Genomic DNA, 15,215 nt, shown 5'->3' with positions numbered 1-15,215 from the left:
TATGTGGATGATTAATGTATTCAAATCAGTCTGTTCTTTTCTAAAGTCTAACTGGGCTGGTCAGTAACCATGTAGCTTTTTATATAATTATGTCATATTTAGCATGATGCCAAGTGGTGTCTGGGAGATCTAGGGTCTGGAAAAGGATGGGTGAGACATGTCACAGAATGGGAAGGACAAGAAAAATTCCTTTGCAGACTCTGTGTGCTATTGTAGCATTCTCCTCCCTGAGCCAAGCGATTGCCTGATCCTTGCTTTCTGGCAGCTACACAGGCCTAGTAGTTAACATCACAAATAGAAGAAACTGCTCCTTCTCTACCAAAGAACTATAATTATTGTCCAGTACTACAACTAAACAAAAAGGAGCAATGAAGTAATTCAGAATCCAAGGTATCCCAATTGTTGCTTACAAGAGAGCCAGTAGAAAAGAACAAGAATTCAGTAGCACCTTAAAGCCTTTACAAAATTTCTGGCAGGGTATGAGCTGTCATGAATCACTTCTTCGAACTCATGAAAGCTCACACCCTGCCAGAAATTTTGTCAGTCTTTAAGGTCTTTTCTACTGCCACAAACATCTACCCACTGTGATATATTCCCAGAAGAGAGCCAATGATGGTATTTTACTAATTAATCATTTTTCAGTTACTAGCAGAAAGGACTATGCCTCTGGCTGGTTGAATAGTCAGTTTTGATGACTCTCTCTCCCTGTCATTTTTTTGAAAGTGGCAGAATTTAATGTGAACTGAAAGAACACTTTTAACAACTTTTAAAAATGCACTGAAATATAGTTAGATGGTTCAAAATATTGGCCTTTTATCTTTTAATACTCATTCTGAAGATTCAAGTACTTACTTTTTTTCTCATAATATGTGATTCTTTTTCCAGAGTCCGGCTAGTTGAAAGAGGTGCTCCCCAGAGCCTGCTGCTTTCTGAGTCAGGCAAGGTAAGGTTACATTCGTTTGAGAAATGTCTTGTGTACAACCAGACACCCTTCTATCATTGAAAAGAAGCAAGGCCAACAGCAGAAACTAGAAATTATTGGTCATCATCTTGGGGACCTTGTTTTGCTACCACATTGCAACAGATTGGAGACATTGCTACTCCCCAAGCAATCCCATTTCTCTTGATGTAGTGGTTAGCTGCTCCTTTTCTACCCCTCCCAATTTCAAAGGTAGGAATTGCTGTATATGTCCCAAAGAGAGAGGCCAGTTCCGCCATTGCTTTTGCCACTGTAGGTGCCTTGAGGAAGATGAGAGAGCAGTGTTGCCTCATTTGGGCAAACAGATGCACAGGCTATAGCAGCACCTAGAAGTAGCCACTGGTTGCTTGCTTTATCTTTTCAACATTGGTGGTGTCTGGAGGGGAGTGAGTGCACAGAGAACAGTACCTTTGAGATCAGCAGTTAGCACTAGCAGGGCTAAAAGGAGTGCAAAAGCAATGCTTTGTTGCTTCCCTGGATGCCATTCCTACAAGAGAAGCTTTTGCTTTCCTCTGGGGTGATCTTCCGTTTTCCTGTGGGAGAGGCTCCCAAGGAAGCAAAGCTCTCATTTTGTGAGGGAGACACACAACTCTCCATTATTGAGGGAGGGACTCTGTGTTCTTGAGCTAGAAGGGGCCCCCCGAGGCCATCTTGCTGCCCTCCCCCTTCCAAAACTGGGAATTGGCTCTGATGAGAAACTTAGGAGGACAGCTTGATTAATTCAGGCTTTAAAGCGAAATAGCTATGTAGATGGCTCTTTATAGCAACTCAGAGCTATTTCTCATATTGTTGTTTAAAACTGAAGTTACCTTCTCATGGCTACTTGACACATTATGTTTTTAGGTACATCTAAGATAGAGGTGTCAAACTCGCGGCCCTCCAGATGTTATGGACTACAGTTCCCATCATCCCCCATGCTGGCAGGGGATGATGGGAACTGTAGTCCATAACTTCTGGAGGGCCGTGAGTTTGACACAACAGAGTTGTATTTTAAAATGTATAAATGAGAGCAGCACCTATTTAGAAGCATTGACATTATACATACATGGCTTGTTTAAAAAACTCCTTATTGAATCTGTACTTCATGGCGAAGCTGAGTTGGCAGCTACAGATCATATGGCACGGCTGTGTGAAGTAGTGTTTCTAAGCAGATCTTGTATACATATTTTGCACTTCAGTCAGTTGGTTTCAGAGATGAATTCTAGTTGTCAGTACATATTTATTTCATGAGCAGGCATATAAAGCTCATAAAAATTGATGCATTATTGTGGAAATTAATTGAGCTGATTTGAAACCCCTGAAACCAGATCTGACAGTTGGAAATAATGTCTTGTTATTAGTAAGGAAAAGTTTCCCCTTCAGTCATGTTCAATCCTGTGGTACCACTGCAAGCAGTGATTTCATAGGCAAGCCGTTTTTAAGCTGTTGTCTTGTTATTAAAATGCACCAAATGTTTATATTGGGTTTGCCAGCGTAAGAATGGTCTATTCTACTGCTCCCTCTCTTAGATACTGCCTGGGGTCAAAGTGATCATTGTCAATCCTGAGACGAAAGGACCTGTTGGAGATTCTCACCTTGGAGAGGTACGTGTTGCTGTGGCTTATGTTTTGCAGGTGTGGATCTGGCTTAGACCAGTCTTGCCCAGTTCCCATTTGATTCAACAAGTCTAGCACTGGAGGACTTCTCTGTGCCGGATTACCATATTTCATTGTTGGGATGCTTGAAAGATATCCTGACTGCCACAGCAGTTCTGATGGTCCACAGCAGTTCTGATGATGAGATGGCATAGGTAAGGGTGAGATAGGTAGGGGTCCAACCTCTTGGAGGTGGCTGGAGATCTCCCACTACTACTACTACTCCAGGCAACATAGATCCATTCACCTAGAGAAGATGGTTGCTTTGGAAACTGGGCAGTCTGGCATTTTACACCATTGAAATCCCTCCCCAAACCCTGCCCTCCTCAGACTCCAACCCCAAAATCTCCAGGTATCTCCCACCCCGGAGCTGGCAGCCCTATATGTCGGGTAACAAGCAAATACCTTTTAGAAAAATGCATCTAGTCTGAGTGAAGATGCTTCTTAAAGGCTGCACCTTTTTTTAGTTATTGCCAAGTTAGAATTCTTTAAAAAAATGAGCTTTTTTTATTGTAAGAGGCCCATGATTGGTCTGCTGACTAAAGAACAGGAAACAATTGCATTGTCAATCTAAATCCTGTGCTTATCGCCTTCACAGATCTGGGTGAATAGTCCCCACACTGCCAGTGGTTACTACACAATATATGATAATGAAACCCTCCAAGCAGATCATTTCAACACCCGCCTGAGCTTTGGTGATGCTGCCCATACTTTGTGGGCACGAACTGGGTACCTTGGCTTTGTTCGCCGAACAGAACTCACAGCTGCCAGTGGAGGTAAGGCAAACATGCCTCTTCCTTTCTGTAGGGAGGGTTTGCAACATCTCATAACGATGTTGAGTGTTCAGGCAACTTCAGGACAAATGCTATGAACTGAGTGCGTTGTAATGATGTGTGTGGCTTTGAAGGTACTCATACCTGGAAGCGGGGCACAAATGTTTTAATAAATGATTTATTCATAAACAATTTGCTTCTTTCTTTCTGGAGACAGTAAGCATGGCCCTTTTTAAAGATTCTGAATTGGTGGTTCTCAATATAATAGAGTAATGTAATAAAAGTTTCCTGTCCAGGAATTTTAAGACAAACTGCTGCAGAAATAATGGATTAATTTCTTGTTAATATATCTCAGTGGTGGCGAACCTATGGCACAGGTGCCAGGGGTGGCACTCAGAGCCCTCTTTGTGGGCACGCGCAGAGTTTGTCATGTGGGCGGGAATCACTCCCCCCCCCCCCCCCACACACACATCTAAGCTGGCCTGGGCTGCTGGGCTCGATTATTAGCATTAAACTTAAGACCTAGTTTTGGGGAAGCAGTATAGGTAACCCTGTTAAGCGCTGTTAAACCCCACTGATTTTCATGCGAAGAACTAAAGCGCGATCCTTTACCTGGGAGTAAGCTTGGTTGCTGGCAATGGGGCTTGCTTCTGAGTAAACCCTCCTAGGGTCGTGATTCACCCATTCGAAGAGTTGCATGGTTGCTTCAAAGCAAAGCCAACGACTACCATCCAGCTTACTCCTGAGTAACGCACGCCTCGGAGCCAACCATTTTTTCTAAACTAAAACCTCAGTATTCAGGTTAAATTGCCGTGTTGGCGCTTTGCGATAAATAAGTGGGTTTTGGGTTGCAATTTGGGCACTTGGTCTCGAAAAGGTTCGCCATCACTGATATATCTGATCTAAAAAGAGAGAGAGTGAATCTACTTTCATTTATACTAATTGAGCTTTCAGAATAAGTGCATTTCTGCTTCCATAGCTGCTGCTGTTTACCAACTCCAGTTTGAACAATTTGTAACTGTAACTTTTAATTTCCCTCTCCAGAACGCCATGATGCACTATATATCGTTGGGGCACTTGATGAAACTCTGGAACTACGAGGGTTGCGTTATCATCCAATTGACATTGAGACCTCAGTTTCTCGGACACACAGAAGCATTGCTGAATGGTATGGTAACTGAAATATTGTCCGTTCCCCTAACTGTGAAACCATGGCAGTGCTAAGCTAAAGTGCTAGCACTCAAAACAAGGTTGTAGTCTAGTCGAATGAGCAAAGTAATTTATCTGTTGGGTTTTTTCATCAGTATGCATGTTAGGCCATTTTACATATTATACAGTGATAACCTATTTTTGAAGCCAAGTGTACAGTCAATAAACAGAAGCAATTTCTGATTCTCACAAGTACACATTAATTGATATATTTGTGCTTAAGCAGCAGTTAGTCATGTTCATACTTCATCATTGTAGATGTATATCTAAGAAATGTGATGTGTGGCCTTCAGATTTGAAATTACACCCACCAAATGATGTTGGGCCGTCTCTGTTCTTACTACATAAAGTTTGGATCTCTGGATGCACACAAAACCATCAGTCTAAAAACCATATTTATGAATCATGTACCGTCATTTCCTAATCTTAGCTTCCTGTCACAAAGGCTAATTGATGCAGAAATTCAGTTATTATTCCCCCACTACATGAATAGATGTTCTACCCGAGGGTTTTAATCCTCCCCCTCCCAACAGGAGCCTACCGGCATATTTTACTAACCTACCTTCACCTTATCTTAGATGTATTTTAATGCTGGCCCAACTGAATGCGCTTTCCTCGGCGGTCCTAAAAGGCAGGTTTCATCGGACCCCCTATCATAAAAGAACATGCCCCTTCCCCGGAAGGCCATTGAAATAGGCAAACACGTCCTTTTAGACTGAGATCTATACACCCCACTCAGAAGACAGTATATTGATCTTCACATTGAGAACTGCGTCTTATCGGATAAGGCCAGGACTTTCCACTTGCTCTGTGACCGATGCCCACAGAGATCTTTTGACGGCGCAAAAATTTCTGCTGCTGGCTCTGCAGGTTCGATTCAGACTCTATCTGACTACCTTTTAACTTCTTTTAACCCTTGTATTTATTCTTTTATTTATGCCAATAAAAGGTTAATGAAGATGATGATGAATATTAAAGCTAAGATTAAGAAAGGACGATACATGATTCATAAATATCATTCCAGTAAGAATGTGTATTGGAGACTTAAAGCGCTTGAGTTAGGAAGAAGCTTGCCAGGATCCGCTTTCTAAAATTTAAAAAGTCATACATTCTAGTGTTTAAGTGCAGGTACATTGCGTTTGCACCACCCACAGATGGAAATACTGATGCAATGGTGGAAGGGAAGATGCATAGATCTGTATATATATAAGAGAAGAATGTCCATAAATTCCCCAGGGCTGTACAAGACACTGGAAGCTAATCCTTCTGTACCACAAATGGTGTTCTTGTGACTCCCTTTGTGGCTCTGACACATGATACTGTCCTAACATTTGAATCTGTGGAATCATTTGGGAGAGCAATGAATGAGCACCACTTCAATGGGAAGGAATTGTGTGATCAGCCCTTCCCTTAAGGACACTCAAGTTCAAATATTATCAGAGTATTATGGGAAGTAGCAAAAAACTGAGCATGAATCATTGAGGCAAACATATGTAGGCTATATAAAATAACCTTAAAATAGTTTAACTGGCATTTGCTTCATAATCCCTTATAGCAATTACCTAGCTAATGAGGAGATCAAGAATGTTGTATAACGTAAAGATACCTAAACACTGTCCATCTTTTCTCTCAGTGCTGTCTTCACATGGACCAACTTACTTGTCGTGGTTGTGGAGCTATGTGGCTGTGAGCAAGAGGCCCTTGATCTGGTTCCTTTGGTTACCAATGTAGTTCTGGAAGAACATTATCTGATAGTGGGAGTTGTGGTGGTGGTGGATCCTGGAGTGATTCCCATCAATTCCAGAGGAGAGAAGCAACGCATGCATCTCCGTGACAGCTTCTTAGCTGACCAGCTGGACCCCATCTATGTAGCATACAACATGTAATTTTGAGCTGGAAGGTGACAGCAATGATTACGGACTTTGCAGGGATCAGGGACGGCTATGGAAACGAAGCAAAAGCTGGTTGGAAAATTAGTAAAGATTGCTGTGAAGCTGGACTCTACTATCCTGTTGCTTTCCACCGTCGCATCCTGGATTGTATGCAAGGCAGACAGATCAAGGAAGAAAAGATGGCAGCTTGGCAAAGGAAGTTTGTATTGGTATTGCAGGACATTCGATTTACACAGTGGAAAGTTTGACCTGCATGAGAAAACAATGCATTACTAAGGCCTTTACTGTAGTGTTAATTTTTTTCATCCATTGTATATATTTGTATTTTTTCTAATACTGTTTTAGGATTCTATGGAGGGGGGGTGTTATTTAGTTAAGATAACAAACTGTTAAGAAAAAGGTCACACAAATTCTGCTCGTTCCCCAACAAAACAGTGTGCTTTGCAGTTGTACGTTAGCTTCATCCTGTAATGTACCATTAATACAGGGTCATACCACGTACTTAAAATTGTGCCATGACAAAATCCAATAACCCACTGAATGGAAGAATTACTTATTCATATAGATATTTCTTAAATTTTAAAAAAGGATTTTGCCTATATTTTAAATATGTAAATAATAATATGCATAATTCATTTATTTAGATGACTGGCTCAAATGATGGTGACATGTGCGGTAGATGCCATTTAAGGGCTTGGTTAAAGCTCTCAAACTTTTTTTTTAAATTAGGCAACTAATGTAAGAAATGCAGAACTTAAAATAGGTTGTCCACTCTGTTTTGTTTTATTGTTGACCAGAGTATATCATAGCATGTAGAAGCCTATATTTTCAGTGCACATATTTCTAGAAGAGGCTAAAATCCATATGCTTTAAAAACATCGGAATCACAAAGAAAAACCAGTTGCAACTCTGGACTGTTTAATGTAACCTGTACAGCCTCTGCTCAACGCTGTCATAAAATGGTGTGTACGCAGAACTCCATATAACCAGAACCACTCAATTCATTTTCTGAGTCAGGATTCCCTGCTTATCTTCCCCATCATGATTCTTTGTGCCCACTTACAGATGCAAATGCACAGAGAGAGACTTTAATTTAAACTGGAAAAAACCCTGCAGTTTTCTTGATGCCTTCCCTAGTATCTGGGTGGAACTTGTTACTGCAAAGTGAGAACAGTTACAGAATGTCTTCAGAGCAGGGACAGTGCAATTCTGCTGAAAGGGTGGGGAAATACCTCTCGGGATGTGGTTAAAAAGCAGCTGATCAGGTTCCAGTCTTCAAAGTACCTATGGGAAAAGAAAAACAGCAGATGCCTTAAAATGTGCTGAAATGACCATTGTCTGGAGATGGTTTGTAGCCTTCTGTCCCCATTGGACTTGGCAGGTGAAGGAAGATTTCATCCTTTTGTTTTAGCTCACTCTCCCCCTCCCCCATTGTACTCTTTCGTTCTTTTTCTCTCCCTTCCCTTTACATTGTTTAAGAAAACACTGCAAGTGGATGCCAGAAGCGGTAACAATTCTATTTGAGCCATTTGTGGTCTATTGTGTAAATAGTTAGGATATTTTAATAATATCGGTTTACACCCACCCTGTAACAAAGTCAATGTTTTTAGACATTTTTAAAAGAGATATAATTATAAACTTGGATTAAACCCCCAACTACAGCAGCTGTATTAAGTGCAGCACTGACAGCTTTCCCTAAATTCCATAAGTATACTTGAAAACTTTTCTGTGCAAACTTTCAAAGTTTTTTTTAGTGGCCTGACATATAGATACTTTGATGGAAAGTGTTTAAATGTGTCAGCAAATATATTTAAGATTATCTTCTTCAGTCACGCGTAACAGTGATGAAATATATCCTGAAACAAAGAGATACAGCAAAACTAGGATGGGATGGAAGGAAGGGCCATCACTTTGAACTGTTGAACTACTAACTATTGGCTCTTTTAGAGAGGACTCTGAATATTTTGTGTTATCAGTATTTCCATAGTGCAGTGCTGCTATCTAGGTGAAAACCCTTCCATGCTGATAGTTTTAAGGCATCATCTGCACTGAGCAGGAAAACAAGATATAGCAGTTGCTGGAATTTGGCATGTGAGGAGAATAGTACCAAGGGCTTCAGCATATACTGAGCACTCAGCCCTGATCTTTAACTGCAGTTTTGGCTATTATCAAATTTTTATAATAAACCACTTTAACGTCTTTCTACTGAATTGAAAATAAATGCACTCCTCTGCCAAGATGCAGATTGTTTCCCCACCTTTATGACACTTTCCCAACACTGCACCCCTTTACACATCTCCCCAGATGTCGTCTGACAGAACTTCTTGTGTGCAAGTCAGAGAGTGACATTTGTGATCTTTCAGTCTGGAAGACTTGTGTTCTATTATTCGAGGATGGGGGATACTACTGAATACAACTTTCTCCCATAATTCCATTGTTAAGCATGACTTTCTTTCCCAGGTTAATGTGTGACCTTGAATACAAAGTGCTATCTTTCCAGAATCCTTCGTGATTAATGTGCTGGGAGTTTCAGTTGTACTCTTTGGGCTTGGGACCTCCTAAACGCTGCACAATTCTTTGCTTTCAGGTAGCTTACACAAAATGGCTGAGATTCCAAAGGAATGACTGTCAAATCAGTGTCGTTTTTTCCTTGATCTGTGATGCTGATTTGCTCTGTGTGGTTTTGGGTATATTGCTTCATGTGTTCCATCAGCATATGAGATATTGCAACTTTCGAATGGAATTCAGGGAAGGTGTGTAGGTTTTGCTATGGGACCTGCTTAGAGCTAGCTGACCCCTCCATTTCCCACATAACTAAACAGACTGGTAGTTTTTTTTATGAATCCAAAGGGGTGGAGTCAATTCTCAAGCCCAGTTTTGGGGGGTAATTTCTATATTGGCTCAGGTGATGCTGAACCTAAGTGTACTAGATTTTAAAGAGTGTGTGTTGTTATGCAGCAGTTGGGAGCATCTGTTAGCCTGTGAATCCATTTACCATGAACATGCAACAAAGATGTCTTTTCCATCTTATTTTCACAGCCTTTCCATTCTTGTTTGTTATGTTTATTATTGTACCTATTACACCAGCCCTGTTCATTTACTGATTTTAGTCAACTGTATAGTTAAGAATGATGATCATGCTTTACTATGCTGGAGAGGTGGTTGTAAAAAACAATAGATACATTTATTTAGCCCCGAAGGCATTCCCTCCCCCTTGTTAATGTCAACACGTTTACCATTGTCAAATTCAAATTACAGCACTGTAATTATGTATAAAGTTTTTTTATTTATTTGAAATTAGGTTTTAGATATACTTTTTTAAAAAAATTAACATCTGGCTGGACAGTGTTCCATTAACGCATTGATTGTGTCTCCTTTGTCTTATGTTAATAAATAATGATGCCTGACTGCTTCCTTAGTTCTTCATCCCTTTTCCCATGGTAAAAATCCCCTGAATCTGGAGATTATAAGTGTTTTTTTTCCCAGATCCAGTATGTTGATGCTAAAGGGATAGATTTCTATCCCTTTAGTCCATAACATCTGGAGTGCCAAAGGTTTGCCACCACTGCACTAGAGCATAGGTGTCAAACTCAGGCCCTCCAGGTGTTCATGAACTACAATTCCAAATGGACTACAACAGTCCATTTATTCATTTTCATGTAATAAAACTTATACCTCACCCTCCCCTGACATGGCCATCCCAAAAAGCAAGCCACACTGACACCCTTCGCCCTGCCCCAAACAAACAGCAGGACTACCTGACACGGACGACAAGCGCTGGATTCAGAAGCAAGCCTTTATTGGCATAGACAACAGTACAACAGTAATAAAAAACAGATTAAAACAGATTAAAAAGCATATACAATACAGGTGGGAGGAAATCTACTGGCGTTTAGTAATTTCCAGGAGAAAGTCTGCCACTATCGTACAGAGAGAAAGATCAGGGTTGTCCAACAAGTAGTGTAATCTAATTAAATCGGGGAGATGGGGTAAATGTAAAGGAGTAAGATTCACATACTTGGATCTGATTTCCTTGAATCTGAGACAGTGTAGTAATTGGTGGGCCAGAGATTCAACTGAGCCATCATTACATGGGTACAATCTTTTAGCCTTATCTTGCTTATTAAATCTGCCATGTAACAAGGCAGAAGGCATAACATTAAACCTGGTGAGCATTATGGCTCTCCTTTGAACAGGGTTTATTAACCAATACAGGTAGTGTGCCAAGTGGCCCCATTCAAATGGGAGAGAAAAATACAGGGGGGAGCACATTTTCTTGGCTGCGGTGATTAGGGTAGAGAACTCTCTATCCAATAGTTGACCTTTTAATTTCCTATAAGCTTCTGAATAGAACAAAGGGCAAAGTGAATCCACTGACAGTCCAATAGAGGCCATTTTTTCTTCAATTATGGAAAACCAGGGGTTTGAATGGGTGCCAGAGAGCAGACGGTGGACCAGGGAATTACAGTCTGAGAGAAAGTGAATTCGCAGCCAGAATCTAAAAGTCCTCAGCCAAGCGGCTGATTCCAAGGAGTTTTGACCTAACTCCAGACAAAGAGCTGCATTGGGCATGCAATTTGGGAGTCCAGTTATCTTGTGAAAAAATTTGGATTGAAGAGAATTCAAGGAGTGGTTAAGACGACAAGCGCTGGCTGGAACACACTAGGGGGAAATAAAAAGGGGTTTCTAATTAAATTCCTGGTGGCAGCTATGCATAGATATGGAAAGAAAATAATAAATATTGTTTTGCACCTATCAGGATATTTATTTGTAAAAAAATAAGAGAGTGATGTGTCAAACAGCTTTGGGCTTTCCCTTTGCATCCATTCACATCAACCACTGAATGTGCTTTTGGCTATAGTCCGGTTGCATCGTTTAGAATAGTGCTATTGGTAATTGTCCTCAACTCTTCTCCAGGAGCTGATTGAGCACTATCCAAACTGGGGGGTGGGGGTGGGATCTTCTGGCATGATACCTTTTTCATTTTGGATTGTCTCATCATTGGGTTTTTGAGGTGAAAGATGATTAGATGTAGTTTACCCATTGCCTTCTTCCACGTATACTAACCATGGTTGGATGAGTTGGCACTGCTGTTGTCTATGATAGATCCTCTGCAACTGTCTCATTCTACTGCTGCTGCTATCCAGTAGCTACCCTTCAAGGATTCCTCCATCCCAATCACCACTGGAACTCTGTTCTCTTTTGCTGATGTGCCCATTGATCCCTGAAGGAAGTGGATGCATTTTATCCTGGTGTCTCTATTGTGACCATTCACTTTGAGTGACTCTGCTAGTTTAGCTTCTTGACAGAGTCTAAACTCCTTATACTATCGCTCTCAGCTCCACTGACACACACAAGCCCCCTTGTCACGTTAAGGTGTGCATCAAAGAGGAAGTACATCACTTTTTTGGTCAATTTGACAGGAAGAAGTATTACTAATGGTATTTGTATGCATATATAGTGTTGGTTTTAGTGCTGCTGCGCTTTTATTTTGTAATTTCATGTACCTGGATACTTAATAAATAGAAAGGCAGGATGTAATTTTTTTAGATAAACCACATCAAACCATAAAATGCAAATAGCAATAATTTTCAACCAGAATACAATTCTACAGTGGTCAAGATATAAAGGATATGTAGTATCAGCATCTGAGCAAGGGAAGATGTCAAATATTGTATATGCAACTAACAGTAAGGGCCACTAGCTTTTCTCCCTGTGTATGCTTTCGCTGCTGATGTTCAGCATCAGGGAGGGAGGCTCAGCCTCTGATTGCTACCACTGTTGTTAGTGACAGCAATGTGTGTACTGGTAATGAGGCTGTATGCTGCATTGTATATAGCTATGAAATTCTAATTTTTTTGTGGGATGGAGTGCATAGTTTTTGCCTGTTTGCAAATCATAGTTCAAATAGAGCTCAATTAATAGTCTTCTATAACTAAGGCTTCACATGCTAATAATCTATTTAAAATTTCCATTCAGCGCAGATTATAAAAACCCATAAAATCACTCTATATACATGACAACGTATAATCAAATATAATTACAATATTTCAACAAAATCTGGTAAGCCCAAATAATCAGCTCCTCGATTAACACAATGCCTGCTGAAATTACAAATTTTGCACTCCTTGCAAAGACAAAAAACAAGACATGCGAACCTCTAATCTAGAGAGCCAGGTTTGATTCCCTACTCCTCCACATGAGCAGTGGACTCTTAACTGGTGAACTGGACTTGTTTCCCTGGTCCTACACATGAAGTCTGCTGGGTGATCTTGGGCTAGTGAAGTCACAGTTCTCTCAGAACTCTCTCTGTCCCACCTACCTCACAAGGTGTCTGTTGTGTGGAGAGGAAAGGAAGGAGTTTGTAAGCCACTTTGAGACTCCTTACAGGTGAGGAAGGCAAGGCATTAATCCAAACTCTTCTTTTCTATAGAAAGACCATTCCACAGCACAGGGGCAGGCACTGAAACAGGTTTCCACTCCTGTCACATGTACCTGATAAAATGAAGAGACAGCTAACAGAACCTGCTGGTTAGCTGTTAAATAGCTGGTGTGCTTCAGTATGAGGGCTCAAGCCACAAAGATAAAGCCTGTATCTGAATGGAAGGTATTTGCCTCTCCCTTCTGAAAGCATCTGATAGGACTGATTAATGGATATGTTCTGGTTGTGCAACTATCCACAATAGTTTCCTAGTGTTGAAGATAATGGGATCGTGGAAGGAATATGACTAGCACTCTGGCTTTTCTGCAGAGCACATTTCTAGTCCCTGTGTACATATGCATCTCTTCAGGATGGAGAGTATTTCTGTAAGTCTATACAGTATTAAACACTCAGCAAAAACCTGGGTCTTCTTATCAAAGGCAATAAAGCCTCAGGACCACACAGTTTTACTTGAATGTAACTTATCTTCCAGTCCTAAGATTTACTGCAGCAGCCAAATTAGTACTGGGGTTGGGGGTAGACCAGCTGCTAAGCCAGCACAGCAAAAAGCCTTGCATGAAAATAAGCTATTTCATAGTGGGAAGAAGGATGTTAAATATATATTGAAAACACTGCTTTATATTAGTAATTCGATTTATTTGCACAAAGTTCAAATACATTTGAAAATGCTGAATTCCATGCACAATATTTTTGCTTGATTTATTTACTGTATATATGAATGAGACTGCAGTTATCAATGTAATCCAAAAGCAAGAACAGAGCAGGGACTGTGATAAAATATTTTCCACAGAAGAAGAAGAGGAGGAGTTTGGATTTATATCCCACCTTTCTCTCCTATAGGAGACTCAAAGGGGCTTACAATCTACTTGCCCTTCCCCGCTCACAACAAACACCCTGTGAGATGGGTGGGGCTGAGAGAGCTCCGAACAGCTGTGACTAGCCCAAAGTCACCCAGCTGGCGTGTGTGGGAGTGTACAGGCTAATCTGAATTCCCCAGATAAGCCTCCACACACAGCTCAAAGTGACAGAAGCGGAGGAGAGGGGTATCAAACTGGGTTCCTCAGATTAGATACCACGAGGGCTCTTAACCTATCGCTTCGCCACACTGCTGCTGCTCCTGTGTGGCTTCTGCATTGGTCCAAGTGTACTGGGCAACAAGAACAGTTGTTGTTTTAACCCTACCCATAAAAGAAACATTTTCTCAGAGCTTTCCGGCTATGTCCACTAATAGTGCAGTCTTTCAGCATGGCACTCTGACAGTCCAAACCAATCCTACTGCTGCTCCCTCCGAACCCATAGAGGACAACTCTACGTATTTGCTACCAAGTATTGCTCCTGGTAGCAAAAAGTCTCCATGCTGAGTGCTCTGTCTGGTCATTCTGGTTTATGCATTTTCAGACACATGCAGACTCCTTTGCTACTCAAAATAAACTATTTGTTTCACAGATCCAAACAGCAATACTTATTCTGCTTCAGGCTTCTGCCCCCAGGAAAAGAAGTGGCACATTTTAGGCTCTTGTACTTTCTAGATCTTTTAAGATCAACATTTATGGGATACAATACAATACTATCAACCACATCTTTGCATAACAAGTTCCACCCAAACAATTACTGATTGATGTATTGTCAAAGGCTTTCATGGCCGGATTCAACTGGTTCTGGTGGGCTTTCCAGGCTGATTGGTTCCCCACCCTGGGATATGGAATATATATATACCCCAAACATTTCCTTCTCTCTGGACAGAGTGTGTAACAGACTTCCCTCTGTGATACACCTCTGAAGATGCCAGCCACAGATGCAGGTGAAATGTTAGAAACAAGGTCCACCAGACCACATCTACACAGCCCGGAAAACCCACCAGAACCAATTCATGGGATAGTTGCCACTAGAAAATAATTCTTTTCACAGCTTTTTACCCTTCGGTAACTTAAACTGACTAGACTATGGATGACATATATTTTGCACTCCGACTGTTATTTATTTTTAGGATGTTTCTGTAAACAGGTGATTGCATTTATCTCCCCCCCATCCAATGAGATCTAGGTTGAACACATGTGAAATCTCCCCCCATCCCAACCTTGTGAACTAGTTTAGGACGTGGTATTGACTGGCTCAAGGCTGGAGAAGACTGGCTCAAAGTTGGTATCAATCCAACACTGATAGGATTTAATTATTATAACTAATTTATGTTAGGAAGAAGCAATGTCATTATTGTAAAGCAGAACTTTCCCCCCTCAGTTTGCAAGACCTGAGCAATGTTATTAATTATAGGAGTTTTGGAAGTCA

General features: G+C 41.0%; 1 protein-coding gene across 1 annotated transcript in view; it reads left to right on the top strand.

Annotated features, from left to right (window-relative positions):
* The window catches only part of DIP2B (disco interacting protein 2 homolog B), a 196,210-nt gene extending 186,316 nt beyond the window's left edge, over positions 1 to 9,894 (top strand). The window contains exons 35-39 of the mRNA XM_048487433.1: positions 886 to 943; positions 2,488 to 2,562; positions 3,212 to 3,389; positions 4,431 to 4,554; positions 6,229 to 9,894. Coding sequence (XP_048343390.1) covers positions 886 to 943; positions 2,488 to 2,562; positions 3,212 to 3,389; positions 4,431 to 4,554; positions 6,229 to 6,481 — 688 coding nt within the window. The 3' untranslated portion in view covers positions 6,482 to 9,894. The remainder of the gene's footprint in view (positions 1 to 885; positions 944 to 2,487; positions 2,563 to 3,211; positions 3,390 to 4,430; positions 4,555 to 6,228) is intronic.
* The last annotated feature ends 5,321 nt before the right edge of the window (positions 9,895 to 15,215 follow it).

This window comes from Sphaerodactylus townsendi, linkage group LG03, assembly GCF_021028975.2.
Source record: "Sphaerodactylus townsendi isolate TG3544 linkage group LG03, MPM_Stown_v2.3, whole genome shotgun sequence".
Lineage (NCBI taxonomy): Eukaryota > Metazoa > Chordata > Lepidosauria > Squamata > Sphaerodactylidae > Sphaerodactylus > Sphaerodactylus townsendi.
Note: the sequence above shows the minus strand (reverse complement) of the source record. Positions and strands in the feature narration are given on the sequence as shown.